Source organism: Equus quagga, chromosome 1, assembly GCF_021613505.1.
Source record: "Equus quagga isolate Etosha38 chromosome 1, UCLA_HA_Equagga_1.0, whole genome shotgun sequence".
NCBI classification, from domain to species: Eukaryota; Metazoa; Chordata; class Mammalia; order Perissodactyla; family Equidae; genus Equus; species Equus quagga.
In genome coordinates, this window is record NC_060267.1 from 106,911,720 (window position 1) to 106,931,054 (window position 19,335).

Genomic DNA, 19,335 nt, shown 5'->3' on the forward strand with positions numbered 1-19,335 from the left:
GTTTTTTTTTTATTTTCTTCCTGTTGCTCCACAGATGGAACAAACTCATCTTCGGAGAAAACTGCTCAGAAGTCCAGGACAAGGGGATGACAAGGTCCCTGCATGATAATGTAGACCGTGTATTCATTCATTCACCCATTCATTCATTTATTCATCACGTTTGTAGAGCACCTATTATTTGCCAGGCCCTGTTCAGGGTGCCAAGTGTGCAGCCAGGAGCAAAACAGACAAAAACCTGTCCTAATGGAGCAGCATCCTGATCATTGGGTGGTGAGACAGATATGAAACAAAGCACATCGGGAGATGGTTAGCATGGGGGAGAGTAGTTAAGTTCCAAGAAGAAAAACAAAAACAAGAACCAGGAATAGGGGGCTGGAGATTTGGTGGGGGTATGTGTGTGTGGGGTGTTCATTTTTAAATGGAAGACCAGGTATGGCCTCATTGGGAAGGTGACATTTGAGTGAAGGCCTGAAAGAGGCAAGGGAGCGAGTCATGTTGCGAGATCTGGAAGGGAGTTTCCAGGCAGAGGACTCAGCCAGTGCAAAGGCCCTGAGGTTGGAGTGTGCCTGGTGTGGCCTGGGAACAATGAGGAGGCTGGTGAGGCTGGGGTGGAGGGTAGTGGGGGGCCCTGGCAGTGACAATATGGGAAGAAGGTGCAGGTTGCCCCTCACAGGCTGTGTCAGGGGCTTGGCTTTTGGTCCCAGTGAGATGGCAGCCAGGGAGGGTGTTGAACAGAGGAAAGCAATTGTGTGACCAGCTGTTATAGAAGGATCAGTCTGAGGGCTCTGTTGACACAGGCTCGGGGGGTGAGGGCGGGGGTAACAGTAGGAGGACCAGGCAGGAAGGCCCTTCAGGGACCCAGGTGGCTCGGGGTGGGGGCTCAGACACCAGTGGTCAGGCTGTGCCGTGACCCCGACAGCGGATATGACGTGCTGACGTTACCCCGGGGCATGAGGAAAAGAGGGGGTTCAGGGCTGGGGCTCAGGAGTTCAGTGCTAGGCACGCAGAGCTGGAGACGTCAGTTGCACTTGCGCGTGGAGATGTCCCGGCTCCATGGAGGGTCTGGAGTTCAGATGAGAAGTGTCGATTGGGAAATTGTCGGTGTATGGACGGCCCCGATGCTGAGGGAGGTCACCCCCGGGACCCGCTGGGAGGGTGAGGACGCGTTCCCTGCCAGCTTCATGAACCTCGGGGCCGTGGGGCTGCGACAGGGTGGGTGCTGATGGACCCCATTGCAGTCCACCTTCCGGGGAAGAAGACTCAGAGGGGAGACATGCAGGTGGGAAGGCCGTCGGGGGGCACTCCTGTACTGGAGCACAGGCTGCGGCCTGCATGGACAAGGGCGTCGAGCTGCGAGGCAGTCACAGCAGAGGCCTCAGCCGATCCCCTGGGCGGCCCTTCAGAGGCTGTGTGGGGGGAGACTCTGCCCTGGGCCTTGAGCAGCTGATGCTGCTGGAGCTGGGGAGTGAGTGCCTGGGTCCTGGGAGGCCTGGGGGGCAGCACAGCACCCATTGAGGCACCCCACTGGGGGAAGTGACCAGGCCCTTGCAAGATGGTGGCAGGTCAGGGTCTGTTAAGAAAGCTGGTGAGTCTGGGGTTCCCTGGGGAGTAGGGCTGGTGGGCGCCAGGAGCTGAGACGTGTCAGGATCCAGGTTGAGTTTTCTTTTGTGTCCCCTAATTTCCCACGCTGAGTTTTGTGAAGTGAGCAAGCCTGGTTCTAGAGACTTGTGTGAAGGTGGTGAGAGAAGAGGAGCAGAGGCCTGGAGGAGGTGAAAGGGAAAGGCCAAGAGTGTCAGACCAGGGTGACAGGTGGCAGCACATCCAGTGTGTCCTAGTGTGATAGTGAGTGTTCCGCAGAAAGTTCCAGAAAGACCTGGGAGGGACACCTGTTGAAATGTGGCTTTTCTGTGTCAAGGAGGCAGAGGTGCAGACTATTATCACTTGGCCAGAAAAGGAAAGGCTGGAAGGATGAGCTTCCCAAAGGCTGAGGAGCTGCGGGCATCAGAGTTTCACAACTTTCCTCCTCGTTTTCCTGTTCGGTTGATTAGGTAGCCAGACTTACAGAGACAGAGCCATTTTCTAGCTAGGTCAGTGCAACCACGTCTCTCTCTTCTCCCCCAGCTTCTTACAACGGCATGCAGTAATGCCCAGGATTGTTTGTAGTCTACACTGGGGCCTTGGTGCCAACAGATCTTGCTGGAATCCTGGCTCTGACAGCCATGACCTGTGTGACCTTGGGTAAGTCACTCACCCTCTCTGAGGCCCTGCTTCTTCATCTATAAAGAGACCATTATCTACCTTATGGGTTGTTGTAAGTGTTGAGGTGAGAAAGCATCAGTGAAAGCATCTCTGTTCATCCCTGGCATTTGGGAGGCATCAAAAGTTCTCAGTCTCACTTTCCTGTCTCTGCCGTTACGAGCCCATGACTTGGGCCTGAAGGGATGTGCCAATTTCCCTGGCTCCCAAGGAGAGGAGGGTGCTTGGGTGCAGTGTTCCAGGAACCTCCTACTTGGGCAAGTTTCTTATTGTGTCAAGACCATTCTCTTCCACTTCATCCTCGATTCCTGTCATGGGCACCACTGGGCTCCAGCCACCCAGCCTGCAGATAAGCCGATAACAATGTTATCGCAGCTGCCAGGGCCTTTGGGGCAGAATGCCTTTGTTGGGCAGTCTTGGCTCCTGCGGGGGTTCTGGGTGGACCCAGGTTTGGATGGACTGCTGAGGGGGCCTGAGAGGGGCCTGGCTCCTAGCAGATGCTCAGCGAGTGTTCACAGGAGGAATGAGTGAGTGAGTGAGAGCTCTATAGCTGGTGGGGCGAGGCCTTCGTCTGGAAAGAGGGAACCTGGATTTGGAGCCAGTGCCCACGTGTTGCTGTGTGGTGGGGGCAGTGCAGCACCGGGCGTCAGGATGCTCTGGCCTGGCTTCTTACTGTGTGATCCTGGGCAAGTCACTTCACCTCTCTGGGCCTTTTAAAAACATCTGTCCAGTGGAGATAAGAATAACAATTTGTAAACGGTAAAGTGCTGTATAAACAGAAAACAACAAGTGTTGGTGAAGACGTGGAGAAATTGGGATGCTTGTGCACCGTTGGTGGGAATGTAAAATGGCGCAGCTGCTGTGGGAAATAGTGTGGCAGCTCCTCCCAACCGTACGCACAGGATCACCGTATGATCCGGCAATTCCACTCCTGGGCCTGTACCCAAAGAACTGAAAGCAGGGTCTTCAAGAGGTATTTGTACATCCATATTCACAGCAGCACTGCTCACAACAGCCAAAAGGTGGAGGCAACCCAAGTGTCCATCGGTGGGTGAATAGATAGATGAAATGTGGTCTATACATGCAATGGAATTTTATTCAGCCTTAAAAAGAAGGGAAATGCTAATACATGTTACAGTATGGATGAACCTTGAAGACATTGTGCTAAGTGAAATAAGCCAGTCACCAAAGCTCAAACACTGTGTGATTCTACTTATAAGAGATCCCTGGAGCGGTCAAATTCATAGACACAGAAAGCAGAGCGGTGGTGGCCAGGGCCTGGGGGGGCAGGATGGGGCGTTAGTGTTTAATGGGTTCAGAGTTTCAATCGAGGATGAAGAAAAGGTTCAGGAGATGGTTGGTGGTGAAGACGACACAAGTGGGTGGACTTAATGCCTCTGAACTGTAGACTTGAAAAGGGTTAAGATGGTACATTTTATGTTCTGTGTATTTTTCTCATAAGAAAATTTTTTCCAAACTGCTACATGGCCACCACCACCTTCATGAAAATAACTTTCCTTGGCTGGAATTGAGCCTTTCCGCTTGCCTCCATGTAGTGTCAGTGGCTAAATCCTGAATAATTTGAAATTCTGGGAGAATTCTCGATGCCACCAACTCATCAGATGGTTACGGTGGCACTCTGGGGTGAGAATGGGAGAGGAGATGTGGAAGAGAAGGCATCTGTGTTTGAGTGTCCTAGGGTTACTCAGGCTGGAGCTGCCACCAACCGAGAAAATGTCTGTGACTCTCAAATGCTTCCCCAATTCTCAGTGTGGTTACTACTGCTACCCCCGTAAGATCTGTGCCCTTGAGAGAGGAAAATGAAAACCCCTGGGCTGATAGGAGAATGACCTCACTACAGCAGATAACCCAATATTGTAGTGTCTTCATCGTGAGCCCAAGAAAGTCCACGCCATAAAAGGAAAAGATCTAAGACAGATGGTGGGGTAGTCTCATTAAACTTCTATTGCTTTTATCTTGAAATGACTCTTCTTAGAAATAAGACGTTAGAATGCCGAATTGTGCTGAGTGGTTTCCTTAAGCTGGTGTTTTTTAAAGTGTAGACTACCTGAATGGGAGTCACCTGGGGTCTTGTCAAAAGAGACGCAATCCAGGGTGCCACCTCAGACATACTTAATCAGGATTTCTGGGGGTGGAGCCTGGGAATTTGTATTGTTGACAGACCCGTCGGTGATTCCTGCTGACTGAGAAACAAGAGCCCAGGGCCAGCCCAGGTGACTTAATTAGGAAGCCTGGGATGGACACAGTGGCCATCTTGGGTGGCCACCATTTTGGTGGGAGGAAAAAATGGTGATGGCCATCAGGGGACTGAGGTGCGGTGATGGGAAATTGGCAAGCAGAGGGATGGCAACCTAATAATTTCTTTTGTCTCAGAGGAGGTGGCTTTTCTCCCTTGTCGCTAGAGTCCGGAGATGGTAGTTTTGATGGAAGGATTGTGCGCAGGGAAGACAAATCTATCTTCAGAGCGTCTGTTTCAGAAGCACAAAGTGCTACCCCTTCCATGATGGAAGTGGGTGAATGTGATCAGCCTGCCGCCAGGTCGCTGGCCCATCACTTCAGAGAATGGTGCCACACTGAAACTCGGTTGTGGTCTTTGCTGCTGGCAGACTGGGCCTCAGCAGTAGCCAGCCAGCCTCAGTGAGGGGAAGGCCATGTTGCTGAGCCCATACATAACCCCCATCCCTGCCACTGTGACCCACTAGGCAATGGCAGGAGTGGCTGAGGAGAGAGCTTGACTGGTGTCCCCAGAATGGGTCACGCCATCAACTTGACTATTGAAATCCTGCTCTGCTGAAGTCACCCTTTGGTGAGCGCTAACTTGGGACACAAATGTCTTCACGTTCTTTGCCCATTCAAAGAAATCTATCAATAGTCCTCTTCCCCAGACCTCCTTGTCGTTAATTTTCCGGTGGTGTTCCTTCCACACTTCCTGACCATCCAGCCAAAGCGTTTTGCACAGCCCATGATTGCTGTAGACTCTTACCCGGGGACATTTCTTCTCCTAGGCGAAATGCACAAGCAGGTGCGCTGTTCAAAGTTCTGCCCACCAGGAGCATTCCCTCTCACCTGTCCTCCAGGGATGTTCCAGAAAGGCACTGGAGGGCTGCAGCATCCACCTGGGGGCTTTGAACCCAGTTTACATGGATTCTGAAGCCATGAACTGTTAGTTTCTACTACTACCCATTTTGTTTAAGCATCAAGCTTCTGCTTTAATATTCTGCAGAGAAGTCCAGTCCAATGGAAGGAGGCTCTGCTCGCTGGACAGCTCTTCTCTTTGGCAAGTTGAAAATCGTCCCCTCTTCTGGACCAGCCTGCAGCCTGCCTGTGCGTAGGATGAGTGGCCTGGGATTCTGTTCTGCCGCCTCCTCCCATGACAGCCCTTTGAATATTTGAAGGCATTTCTTGATTCCTCCCTCTAGGCGTTTCCCTCACCACCATATTCAGCTGCAGTCATACTATGTGATTTCTAGACTCCCTTCTAAAGCCCTGCCCCTCTAACATGTTCCCCTCAGCCATGACATACCCCTAAGACTCAGAGACCAACCCAAGAGATTGTGTGGACTTTATTTCCAGGAATAAACAAGGCTCTCAGACAGCAATGAATGGATAGGGTTAGCTCTTGGACAGCCATGTTCATTCAACACGTGGTTCATGGGCACTCGCATGTGCAGGGCATGGAGAGCGTAATGAGGGGTCACATCCACGGACCACTGAGGACCCGCTCAGGAAGAAGAGCTCTGAGGAGGCCCCTTCTTGACATCAACAGTGGTGATACAGAATGAACGTATGAGGCCTGGCACACAGTTGGTGCCTCTCCTCCCCCGCCCGAAACCCCTTTGGGAGGTGGGAGCCAGTATTAGCTTCATACTGGCCTGGGTCCTAGAATTAATGATGCCTGTTTCTGCTGACACCATGAATACTAGGTGGTGATGGGTACATTATTTTCCCTGAGTCACTCAAGCATACATGGCAGAAGCATTCCTGTCTTGATGCCTAAGCAAGATTAGAAAGGTCCAACAGTTGGTTTTTTCATCTTCCATGTATTTTTTTTTGCTGAGGAAGATTAGCCATGAGCTAACATCTGTGCCAATCTTCTTCCACTTTATATGTGGGTTACCACCACAGCATGGCTGACGGGTGGTGTATGTCCATGCCCAGGATCTGAACCTGCAAACCCAGGCCGCCAAAGTGGAGCACTGCAAACTTAACCACTATCCCACGGGGCTAGCCCCATCTTCCACGTATTTTAAGAGATATTTATTAACCCACTCCTGTGTGATCTAAGTAGGTGCCGCAAGGGACTGTGACTCCCTTTCATCTCCACTCCCTGGTTCCTAAGATACAACTCATGGTTGTCAGCGTTTCTGCAGCCTCAGGATTTTCGGTTCCTCTAGTACTCAGCTCTATTTAACATTGTGCTCCTTCTGTTTGCCGTTTAAATAATTTCCTAGGGTTGTTTCTTTTGAATGCTGAGGAGGGTTTTAGGTAAGCATATATTGTAGCTTAAAAGTACTCGAGGGGAAATAATGGCATATTGTTTTAGTGAAGCCACAACTAGTCTGTCATCTATCCGTCTATGTATGTATGTATGTATGTATGGATCTATCTATCTATCTATGTATCTATCTGTCTATCTATCTATGTATCTATGTATCTATCAATCAATCATCTTCTATCACATTTTGGCTCAAATGTACACACACACACAGACACATAGAGACGCAGACATAGACACACACAGACATATTATGTTTAGGGTGAAACACATACACACCCAGGCACACACACGGTAATCCTGTTACCATGGAGACATTTCTACAAAGGCTTAAAACGATTGCTTAGTGTATAAAGGGATCAACAAACTATATTCATTCCTCAAGATCTTGGTCTTTCTCATGTATGTGCAGTAGTAAAACATATATAACTCTCAAGTTTCACACATTCGGTGCTCCTACCAACCATAAATACCTATTTGTGGGCGTTGAGTTGTCTGACTGTGTTTAAGAAGCCTGTCTTACATTTGGCTCTAGGGAGGCGCCGGGGACTGTCAACTAGAGAAAGGAATGATAAAGAATGAAAGACTTGGGTGGCGTTACTGTGGTTATGGAGGAAAGTTCTCCTCTTGATTTTTTGCAAACCAAGCTTCGTGACAAATATTGTTTGTCAAATTATTGCTACTGCTTTTGTGAATGTACCGCCTTTCTGTTAGGCAGTGAATGATGGAGGTGACAGGGGGAGAGAGACTGAAGGCACTTTGTCGGGCACCTTGGAGCCATCGCCGTGTGCAGGGTGGCAGCCCAGCCAGGCCGCCGCTGACCCAACCATGGTGCTTCCCAGGTGAGTATGATAGCCAGTCTTCATCCAGGGCTGTCAGGGCACACCCCATGGGCACTGCTGGGCTGGGCAAACCAGGGCTGAGGGTACATGTTTTGCCCTATGGAGCAAGGCTGCCCCGGCCAGAGAACTCCAGGCCCAGATGTCAGGGGTCATTGCCAAGGATGCAGAGCAGGTGGTGCAGCCCCCACGCTCTCTGCTTCCATCACCAGGTGACCCAGTCCAGGTGTTCACTGTTTTGACTCATCCAGAGGAGAGGGGTGCACTTCCAAAGGTTGAGGTTGAAGGAGTTTTGAGCCCCAGTGCAAAAGGCTTAGGAAGAGACCTTGAAAACCCCCAGATGTTTCACAGGGAGCTAGGCTGGTGTGGTGACAGCAGTGGCCCCTGCAGCCTGGGTTAGGAGCTGGTTCTGTCCATGATGAGCTGTGTGGCCTCGTTTCTTTCCCAGTGAGATGGGGAGGTTGACACTCAAGACTTCAGAGGTCCCATCCCTATCTTCTCTCCCCCTTGGGAAGGTAATCTCCTATGGTTATCACATTTTTCTGCATCGCCTGCCCCCCTCCCCGCCTGCCCCTACAGGTCTTAGAAGCCTGCCTCCTACAGATGAGCAATATAGCAAGTGATCAAGAGCTCCGACCTGAGAGTCAGACAGACGAGGGTTTGAGTTCCAGTTCAGAAAAATGGACATCATAAAAGTGCCCATTTCAAAGGGTTGTGTGAAGGCACAGGCAAGTAGAAGGAGCCCCAAGAACCCCTGTGGATCAGCCGCTCTGATGGACACCGTGCTTCCCATGGATGTTTCCCTCTGTTGCATTCAAATCCGAAAACAATGGGCCTGCTGTTCTGGGAGGGGCCGAGGCTGGTCCCTCAGAGCCCAGTGGCCTGAGCCCACTGGAAGGGCAGACACCTCCTTGGCTGGACGTCTGGACCATGGATCCGGATCTGAGTGATGAGGACAGTAAGTACAGCAGGGAGGGTGTGGAGCACCCACCTCTGTAGCCAGCCCTGAGCCGCAGTCCCCTCTCTGCCCTCGGGGCTGTGTTGCTGAGGGCATGCCTCCCTTCCTTCCTTCCACAAGTAAAGCCCATTTGCAGCCTGCAGGCTGGTCTTCATTCTGTGTCTCTGAGCAATGGAGAAGGATGGTAAAAAACCAAGAGGAGAACTTTCCTTCCCAACCATGGTAACACCATCCGTAGATTCTTTATCCTTCTTTTCTCTAGTTGATGGGTCCCCCCAGCCCAGTGTGAGCCTGAATATCAGGATTCCTATTTCAGTCACAGCTGGGTTCAGTTCTTCGATGAGGATAATCTTAAAGAAATGTCATGAAAAGTCTTTACTCAGGGTCTCCCTCCGTTCATTACTGCTCGTGAACAGATGGGGTGACCCCATCCTGTCATTACTGGGACAGAAATACAGTGGACTCTAAGGACTATTTAAAGAGATGAGGAAGGAAATAGTATTTTAGGGAGAAATGTGCTGTTTTAAAAAAATTTTTCTTTGATCCTGAATTTGGAAGGGGCGATGTGGTGGAATATCAGATCGGGAACTGGGAGGCTGGGGTTCAGGTCCTGGCTCTGCTATGAATTGGCTGTGTGATCTTGGGCAAGTCACTTAACTTCTCTGAGTCTCAATTTCCCCCTCTATAAAAGGAGATTGGGTCAGGAGTTCTTAATTTGAGTGTCATGAAGGTGACGGATAATGTCGTGCATGTGGTTTTTGGGGGGGGTCCACAGCTTTCATCTGAATCCCTGAGAGCCCTGTGACACTAGTACATTTTCATAGTTACTGAAGTTGGTGACCTCGAAGGTCATTCACAGACCCAACACTCTTCATTGTCTCTAATGTTGGTGTCTGAAAGCTTTGAGTTTCAGAGCTGACGTTGGGTGTAAAATGAACCCATGCTAATCTTAGAGGGAACTCATTTTAGATTTTGTTGGGATCCGTTTTCATATTGAGGTGGGAGACTGTATGGAGATATGTTAGCATACATTTGAGCAGGAGCTAATCTCATATCTCATAATATAATCTCATAATCTCATACATCATCTCTGATGGATTGGAAGTTGTGTAACCGTAGACTGATTCTAACAAGCTTCCACTCACATTCTAACGCAGTCTCTCCTCTTCAAAACACTGCTCAGTAGCTTTCAATTTATAATTGGAGTTTCTCTTAGCAGCCATGGGCTATGCTAGGTCAGATCTGGATTCAGATCCAAGCTCTGTTTCCTAATTGCTGGGCGACTTTGCTCAATTCACTTCACCTCTCTGAACTCCATTTCCCCCGGTAAAAACAGAGATGGTGCCATCCTGCAGAAGTGGTAAAGGATTAATTGGGTGTGAAGTGCCTAATACACCACCAGCCCAGAGTAGGTGTGGAATAAATGTGGACTCTAGAAAATTATCAGATTATGTCCTCAGAGCTTTAAAATTAAACTGCTCTTAAGGGAAAATATTACCACCTGTGATGTTCCTGTTTCGGCACCATGCCTTTTGGTAAGCAAGGTGAGAGTAAGGCAAACTCTTTACTTCCCTTAAAATTCTAGAAACCTTGATTCCATCATGTGCTGTCTTCCGATATAATCGGACCTCAGGTCAGCTCTTAGGATCTACCGCGGGTATGGGATCATCCAGAAAAGGTTTTACAAACTAAGTTGGTGAAATATGAAACTAGGTAAATTTTTCTCCAGGTTTCAGGAAGGGAGCCTGCTCTGGGACTTCTGTGATTTAAATGTCCCTTCTTAGGTGACAGATGACTGTCCACTTATCCAGTTGAATTACCCTTCCCAGTCACACAAGTATTGTCCCCTCAGTGTTTGAGTCTAAAATGTGGGCAACTTCAGAGAGAGAATAGCTTCCTTCCCTCTTCCTACACTTTGGGACCAAAGTGGGCATGGGTGGGACATTCTGGGATGTGGCATCCACATGGAAGGCACCTAGAAGGCCTTTTAGTACCAGCGTCATCGGACGCTAGGATGCCTCTGACAGCATCCCCATAGAGGCAACATCTCCCACCATCACCTGGAGCACCCCCAGGGGTTGGCTGGTCCCCTCTACAGCTGAGACTGTCAACAGTTCTTTCTTACATTGAGTTGATGCCTCTTTCCCTGGAGCTCCGACTCTTTCATCTTGATTCTGCCCCTCAAGGCTACTGAGAAGTGTCTGTTCCCTGTTTAACATAAGGACCCTTCAGACTCTTTTCTTCTCTAGCTTGACCAGGTCTTGTTTCTTCAATGGTCCCACATGTCATGTGGCTTCAATCACTTTCAGCTCCCATGTCGCCCTGTCTTGGCATGACAGCACTTTCTACAAAGCGTGGGTTCCACATCCCAACTAAGTGAAAATTAATGGTAATGTTTGCTGGGTTCTCTCTTGGCATAGCAGAGGGGCCTGCACAAGTCCCAGGAAACCTTCTCCCAGGTATCCTTCCCCTGGTTTCTCTCGATGTTGCTCTCACTCACCAGGTGGGCATTATATTTGCTCCCCGAAATATTTTCTCCGTGGGTGCCACTGCAAAGCTCCCACCCTTCTCTCTCAAGCTTCCAGCAGCCATCTCTCTCTCTCCTCCCCCTTTCTGCTCTGCTCTCCATCCACACCACCTCCCCTCCTACATTAGCTGTCTTCCCTTCTCTCACCCTGCTCTGCACAACATAGGAAGGCGTTTGCCCTGTCATGTGGGCAGATGAGAATCTTTTCTCGCTGTCCCACAGGTCATTTAGGGCCTTACTTACCCAGTTCCCAAGCTTGGATGTTTGCTGTGGGCAGTAGTGAGCCACTTAAACACTTAAACCCAGTGTTTAAGTCTGGGGGAGACCTAGTCAGCCTTTCAGGTCTTGCTCGGGAAGGCCTTGAAATAGTGTAGCCAATTATTTGTTTGTTTGTTCTTCTTGGCAAAACCAGACTTCTTTCTTTTCTTTCTCTGATGATCACTTGAATCTCCTTCTCTTTCTTTCTATTTTTATTATTTTAAATAACATAAAATTTGCCATCTTAGCCATTTTTAAGTGTATTGTTCCATGGCAGTAAGTGCATTCCCATTATTGTGCAACCATCCCCATCATCTGTCTCCAGAACCTTTTCATCTTGCACAACTGAAACTCTGTACCCATTAACCAACAGCTCCACATTCCCCTCTCCTCTCTGCTCCTGGCAACCGCCATTCTGTGCTCTATCTGTATGAATTTAACCCCTTGAATCTCTTTCACCATCTTAAGTATAATTGAAATCACAAGGCGTTTAAGAGCACCAACTGTATGCAGGACATGGTCGGGGGGCTTCCCTGTCCGATAGGGGCTCTCACACCTGTTGAAGGAGACACGATATTAAACAAACTAAAGTGAGATGGTGGTGGGGGGCCATTTGAGCAGAGAAGTAACATGATTTCAGTGCTTTTAAGATGATAGAACCAGGGGCAGAAGACGTGGACTCCTTTTATCCTCTGAAATAAAGGAAATGACATTTTAAAAAGAGAAAGTTAAAGGGATTATCCATTAATTATGCCTTTCTCTATAAGCAACATTCCTTTCTATACAAAAGAAAAATAGCTGGTGGCTAGTGAGCAGAAACGCTGCCTTAGTGACACTTTGCAAAGCTTTCTCGGCAACCACGTGATGCCATTTGCATGGAGCAATAGGATGTTCGGCTAAGCAGAAAGCTCATTGGGCTTGGAGTCAGGATCTGAGTTCTAAGCACTGTTTCTGTCTCTGCTATGAATGTGTGGGTTCATTGCCCCAAATCACATCTCTGAGCTTGGTCTTGTCTTTCTACAAAGTGGGGAAAATGGTGGTTGTCATGAAGTGAGAAGAGATCATGCTTGCGCCATCCCTTTGTGAGCCCAGGACACAATGCCCGTGTTAGGGTGGGGTGGCCCAGCTGGACAACTGCCCTGGAATGCAGCCCCGTCACCGTGGAAACAGTGACACAGCTGGTGGCCCTCTTCGGAGTGCCCCACGCCGGGCGTCACACAATGCCTGTGACGTGTGCATTCCTGTTGTGCCTGATGAGATCTGTACAGGAAATGACGCACCTGCCCGTAGTTCAGCCTGGAGTCCTTTATTTTTGCACAGAACATAATGGGGAGACTAATTTGGCTCTGACGAATTGCGACGGCCCCAGGAGGGCAGGGTGCCTCCTAGTTGATGGATGGACCTCGACTTTCCCACCTCTCATTCTTCCCCTCTTCCTGCCCCTTTGTTTGGTTCCCAGCAGGGCATAGCTGCCATTTGGCGTTTCCCTGTCTTCTCCTCAAGGAGACTATTGATGTCCCAGCAGACCCAAGACTTCCAGGTCGGGGGGGCGCATCCCAGGGGAGAGGCTGTGATGGTCTTGCCTTTCTTTCCATGGTTGACATTTTCGCTCTTGTCTCCTGGCTTAAAGGAGCACAAAAAAAGAGGAAGGCCCTGCCTCCTGAGGTCCCAGACGTTGACCGGGCATTTGTTAGATGTCAGGCTCAGGACCAAGAGCTGTGTTGTGCACATTGTCTAGTTAGGTGGGCACTAATATCATTCGCTCTCTGTCACAGCTGGGGGGTTGAGTTCTGCCAGGATGCGTTACTGGCACAGTGTCATATATTACAGGGCTCAGACTCCAGGTGTCAGAACCCAGCTTCCTAACCACTGTGCCCCAGGGATTCTGGCTCCAGTTGCCCCTGGCTACCATCCAACCCTGACCTTCATCTTTAATTCCAGTAACTGGGCTCACAGGAACTGCAATGGATGTGCACGGGCCCGGGCCCCAGAAAGGTTCAAATTCCAGCTTCCGCCTTTCTGACCCCCCTCAAACCCATCCACATAGATGAGTGTCTGGGTCAGGATGGACAAAATACAGCTCATGGGCCACATCTGACCCCCTGTCTGTTTTTGGAAAGTTTTATTGGAACAAAGCCACGTTTATTCAATTGTGTCTTGGCTGTGGCTGCTTTCAGGCCACAATGGCGAAACTGAGTAATTGAGACAAACCATATGGCCCAGAAAGTCTACGACATTTGCTACCTGGCTATTTATAGAAAATGTTTTCCGATCCCTGGGTCCCTAGTGACTAAAATAGCTTAGAATGCTGATAAACTCATTAGAAGCAAACCAGTATTGAGAACCAAGGTAGAAGTCGTAATTCCAGACGAATGATCGTGTGGGCGATTCGGTACCCACTGGCAGGCATCGGCTGAAGCCTGGGGATGCTGCCACTCTGCCTCACACCCACGTCCATCCCAGGTCTCTCACCTGTGTCTCCACAGAATCCTTTGCTTCCACAGGTAAGTTTTCTGGCTAGGAGAGGCACTCTCTACTTCAACAAGCATTCTATTTCAGCTTCCCTTGTAAGTTTCCTGCAAGGAGCAAGACCTTCAGAGATACACGTGGATTTCCTATAGTCAGAGGACAAGGACGTTCCTAGTTTGGAGAGAGTGGAGAGTGCGGCTGTCGTTTGTCTTAATGGTGCCCTCTTCTCCTTCCACTGTTTTTGGCCACATATTTCAGGATTTCAGACTTCTCACCCCCTGACCTCTCCATTTCCAGATAACCTAGGCTGCTTCAGTTTAGAACGAGATGTGTTTATTCTTCTGCCTCTGTTTTTATTAAACTAGAAAGGAGAGGGCATCATTTTAAAAAATAAAATCATTTTTATTTTTGTGGAGGTAGAGAGCTATAGGTTTTAAAAAAAGGATCTAGAGGAAAGGTGGGTCTGCTGGAAGCCTGGCCTGAGTCTGCTTCAGTAGCTTACTACAGAATCACCTTCCATGGACCATTTATCAGCTCACCCTTTAAAGACAACTTCCCGTGACCACATTGGCTACCAGAAAGCCAGAGCTGAGGGATTCTTGTCCCCCAGCATGAGGGCTTCTGGAAACAGGTTTGAGGGGTGGTCCAGTGGGCTGGAACTGGAACAATGAGCCTCTATCCTGCTCTAACTCCACTGCTGTGCAACCTAAGGATACTGGAGTCACCTTTCTGAGCCTCAGGTTCCTCATGTCAAAGGGGATCAGAAGGCCTGCCTTCCATGCCTCCAGGTGGGAGGGTGGGGTGAGGCACAGGTGCGGGGAGGTGCTTCCTGAATTTTCCGGAGTTTCTGGAGCCAGTTCTTATATTATGCTTTCCTCCTTGGAGTCTCAGAGCCATGTATCTATGTCCCATCCCGACACATCAAGATGAGGTTTTAAAAACACGTATACAGTGACTGATTCTTCCGTAGGGTTCGCCTCCTGGAAGGCACTTGGAGAGAATATGAGCTCTGGAGACAGACGAACCCTGGTCTGAATCCAGCTCCGTCACTCACTGGCTGTGTGGCCTTGGGCGAGTTACCACCTTTCTGAGGCTCAGTGTCCTCCTTGGTAGAAGGGGTAATATCAGGGTGTCAGTTTGGGTCATCCAAGAAGCAGACACCACAGTGGCGTTCGGTGTGCCAGAGGTCCCTTGGAGACGCCTGTGAAGGGAAAGGGGAGAGGGGGCTGGGACCGTCTTCAGACCCAGTGCAGGTGGGACCCCTGCGAGAGGAGGAGGGAAGGAGGGGGAGTGAGCAGAAGGAGCCGCAGACCCTGGTGTGGCTCTGAGGGAGCCTTGGCCAACTCTGTGGGGAGTCCCACAGCAAAGTCTGCCCAGGAGAGGAAGCCGCATGACAAACTACGCCCATCCCAGTCCCTTAAAACAACCACCATCTGACTCCACGTCCTGACTTGCGGGCCAGAAGCCTGGGCAGGGCTCGGCTGGGCGAGTCTGCTCCACGTGGAATGGATTAGGGTCTGTCTGAGTCGTTTGGGGCTGTCATAACAAAAATACCATAGACTGCTGGCTTAAATGACGTGCAGTTGTTTCTCACTGTTCTGGAGGCTGCAAGTCCTAGATCAAGGCACCTGCGGATCCGCGTCCCATCCCGTGAGAGCCTGCGCTGGCTGGTGGACAGCGCTCTCTCCTGTGCGCTCACAGGGCAGAGTGAGCGAGCGAGCTCTGGAATCATTCTCTTCTTACAAGGACACTCATCCCATCCCAGGAGCTCAACCTTCATTGACCTCACCTAGACCTAATCACCTCCCAAAGGGCCGGCCTCCTCATGCCTTCCACTGGGGTTAGGGTGTCAACAGATGAATTTTGGGGGGGACACAGACATGCAGTTCATGGCAGGGTCACTCAGTGGTGTTCACCAGGCAGCTGGTCTGGCCTGGAGGGTCTAAGATGGCTTCGCTCGTATGCCCGCTGGCCTGGCAGGGTGGCTGGAAGGCTGGACTCCGCCGGGCCCCTCTGCATGCAGCCTTGGGGCATCTCCACGTGGTCATTCCCATAGGATAGGCTGATTTCTTCCATGGCCGCTCAGGGCTCAAGAGGGAGAGCGCCAAGAGGCAAGAAGCGGGAGCGGCACCTCCTCATTGCTCCCGTGTACTCCCTGGGTGAGGCAGTCCCGAGCCTGCTCAGGTTCAAGGGGAGGAGGTACAGCGCCATCTCGTGATGAGAGGAGCATCACCGTGTGAGAACCTGTGATTCAGCACTTATCTCCGAGGGTCGTGGGACATGATAGTGTCTATAAAGCACCCTTCCTGGTGACTGGCACAGGGTAGGTGCCCAGCAAACAGCAGCTGCCATTCTTGGTGTTTTTCTCAACATTATTATGACTGCTGTGGCTACCACCCCCACCCCCCATCCCTGCCCGCCCTGCAGACGTGTTCTGTGGCCCGAGGGTACCTGCCGGAGTGAGACCAGCTGAGTTAAACTGTGAGGCTTTTTACAATGCACTCTCCTCACTTGTCAGCTTCCTGTGAAGTGGCCGTTGACACCCCCTCCCCCTCTCCCCAAGGCTCAGGGCTGCCTGTCCTCCTACAGGTGTGGTGGACCTCAGCTTTGAGGCCGAGAGTCCTCTGGCGCCCCCAGCTGAACTCCTGGAGAGGCTGCCCAGCTGTGACTGGCTTCTTCAAGGGGACGGTGAGTCCGTGGGTCTTGGCTCCTGTGGCCTCTTCCTGGGACTATGCTGCTGGGGGGATGTCTCTGGAACAGGCCAGCATTGGGATGGCTCTTCTTTCCCCTGGGGACCCTGGGAAGCCCCTTGTCACCACTGGGCGGGAACGAGAGGACATGGTGCATAGGCCCTGCGTCCATGAACATCCTATGACCATATCCATGTCCATTTAAGACCAGAATGATGCTGGCCTCAGAACCATAATTCTTCTTCATCTGTCCTTTCTCGCGTTCAGCCAATTTTTCCTCCTTTCACCCCCAAATGCCTGCTCCTCTGAGCTGGGCTGTCGAGCCGCTGCCTCCTCCCCTCTCCTCCAGGACAGCAGATATTCTTCCCACCTTCAGAGGCCCCGGGGAGACCCCAGGAACCAAGGTGCTGGTCCTCGTTCCTGGAGCACAGGTGAGCTGCCGGTGACCCTCACGGAGCCGTCACACGGGGTTACGCTTGTGGGTCCTCACGTCACCACTGCCCCCAAGAGCCCTCCCCAGGGACCTCCACCCTGACAGGGTGTCAGGCTCCCAGGCCTGCTGGGTCAGGTTCTCCAGGGGTGGAGCCCGGGGGTCTGCACCTCACCAAGCTCTTCAGGCTGTTTGGCTCCCAAGCCTGGGTTGAAAACCATTGTGGAGATCAGGGGTTGCCGACCCTGCCCCTGGGCCAAATCCAGCTCACCGTCTGTTCTTGTAAATCTAGTTTTACAGGAACTCAGCCATGCTCACCTGTTCCTTGCTGTCTGTGGCTGCTTTTGCGCTATGACAGCAGAGCTGAGGGGTTGAGACAGACGCTCTCTGGCCCTCAAAACCCAAAATATTGACTATCTAGCCCCTTACCGTGGAGGTCGGTGGCTCCCTGCTCTAGCTCCCTGGAGAGGCCCACACCCGCCCTGCTTTGAGGGACCTCGGGGCAGAGCTCCGGCTTCCAGCAGCCTTGTGCAGAGAGAAGGTGGGTCCGGCCTCGCAGCCGGGTGGCCTGTCCCGCCTTCAGGGGCGTCCTGGGTGCTCCTGGTCTCCCTGCTGCCTGGACCACCTCCCCGTCTCCTCCCGGGACACCCGCCTTCCACGCGCAGTGCAGACCCCACTTCCTCCGTGGAGTCGTCTCCGCCATCCTGGCCCAGCAGCTCCCACAACACTCAGGCCCCTCCGGACACCGAGGTGGGGGGTAGTGCTGGGGACACAAGTGGCACCACAGGGGGTACTGTCTGGAGCCGGGGCTGCCCCGGAGAGAACTGGGAAGACCCGAGGGGGAGGAGGGGGGCAGGACTCCTGCTTCCTGGGGAGTGGGGGGTGGGGAGGGGACAGGCAGGCAGCTGGGCTCAGGGACAGTCTCCCAGGAGGAGGGGGGCCTCCAGAGAGAAGGCCGAGGAAGGGGCCACTGGCTGTCTGCCTCCCCACATGCCGCTGTGCTGCCCAGCAGGCTCACTGCGAGTGTCCGGGCGCCGCGGGGGACAGTCCTTGGCTGGGGGCTTCCCTGAACACTGCTATGGGCTCCTTTCCGAGGTCAAGGTCCCCCCAGGCAGGAACCTCGTCTAGCCTGGCCCTGCTTCCTTCCAGCCGTGTGACAGTCTCTCTGGACCCCGGTTTTCCTCTCCCGTAAAATGGCATAGTTCATCTTTAAGGGTTTCTTTGAGTTCCAAGGCTCCCTCTGCCTTTCTCAAGAGCCGCACACTTCAGCTAAAGGGGCATTGCTGTCCTTTAGAGGGACCTGTCCGTTCCCACCCCGGGCGTCTGTTCCCATGGTTCCCGTGGCCAGAGATGCCCTCCCGGGCTGAGGGCTGTACCTCTACTGTGCGTCACCGCCAGGGGCCTCAGTTTCCCTCTGCATGGTGAGGTAGGCCCTTCCCAGAGCCCCTGCCTCTCTGCCCTGTCCCCAGCAGAGTCCCCGTGGTGACGGAGGAGGTGGCGCGTGAAGCCCTTCTCAGCTTCGTCAACTCCAAATGCTGCTACGGCAGCGCGGCCGCCGGCGACCTCATCATCCAGGAGCTGAAGCCGCAGACCCTCTGCCGGGTGAGGGGCGGCCCACCAAGACGTGGAGGGTTGTGCTTGGAGGCCCTGGGGGTGGCTTGTGTGATGTGAAATGGGAGCAGTGTGTGTGGACGGTGGTGACATGGAAGTCCCTTCTGCCGCTTCTCTGGTCTGGAGCTGTGGGTAGTGACATAAGGAGTAATTATCAGTGGTTGTCATTGAAAGCCTCCACTGCGCCAGGCGTCATAGAAAGCACGTCACAGCTGTCTTATCAAACCCTCCTAACTACCCCACACAGTGGTCTCATCATCGCAAGTTAAAGGAGGAATTTGAGCTCAGAGAGGTGAAGTTACTTGTCTCAAAACACACAGCGAGAAGTGACGGAGCTGGGACTCACACTCGGGTTTGCTAGTGTCAAAGCTAGTGTCCTTGAACCACTTCCAGGAGGGGTGGGCTGAGGAGGGTCCTTTACTCCCCTCGAGTCCAGCTCCCTCTGCCTCCCCCAAGTCACGTCCTTGCCAAGGAATCATTTATTCATCACCCCTGGGCCTGAAGCTCTGGGGAAATCCCGTGTCTGGTACCCAGACCACAGCTGGCACCTGTGTCACCTTTTGCATTGACAGGGCCAACTGACAGCTCTGAGTTCACATTTTCTAGTGTCACTGGCGCAGCCACCCTCTGCTGAGCACACACGCACACAGAAATCAGACCAGGCTCACATGGAGTGGCTAGAGCAGGCATCTCGGGGAAGAGGCCCCTGTGTAGCTGTGTGACCTTGGGCAAGTTAACTGACCTCTCTGAGCCTCCTCTTCCTCACGTGTAAAAGGAGGAG

General features: G+C 51.9%; 1 protein-coding gene across 1 annotated transcript in view; it reads left to right on the forward strand.

Annotated features, from left to right (window-relative positions):
• Positions 1-19,335, forward strand: part of SSUH2 (ssu-2 homolog) — a 65,272-nt gene that overhangs the window by 28,444 nt on the left and 17,493 nt on the right. Inside the window, exons 2-5 of the mRNA XM_046684145.1 lie at positions 13,723-13,858; positions 16,413-16,511; positions 16,863-16,944; positions 18,413-18,545. Of these exons, the coding sequence (XP_046540101.1) occupies positions 13,723-13,858; positions 16,413-16,511; positions 16,863-16,944; positions 18,413-18,545 (450 nt within the window). The remainder of the gene's footprint in view (positions 1-13,722; positions 13,859-16,412; positions 16,512-16,862; positions 16,945-18,412; positions 18,546-19,335) is intronic.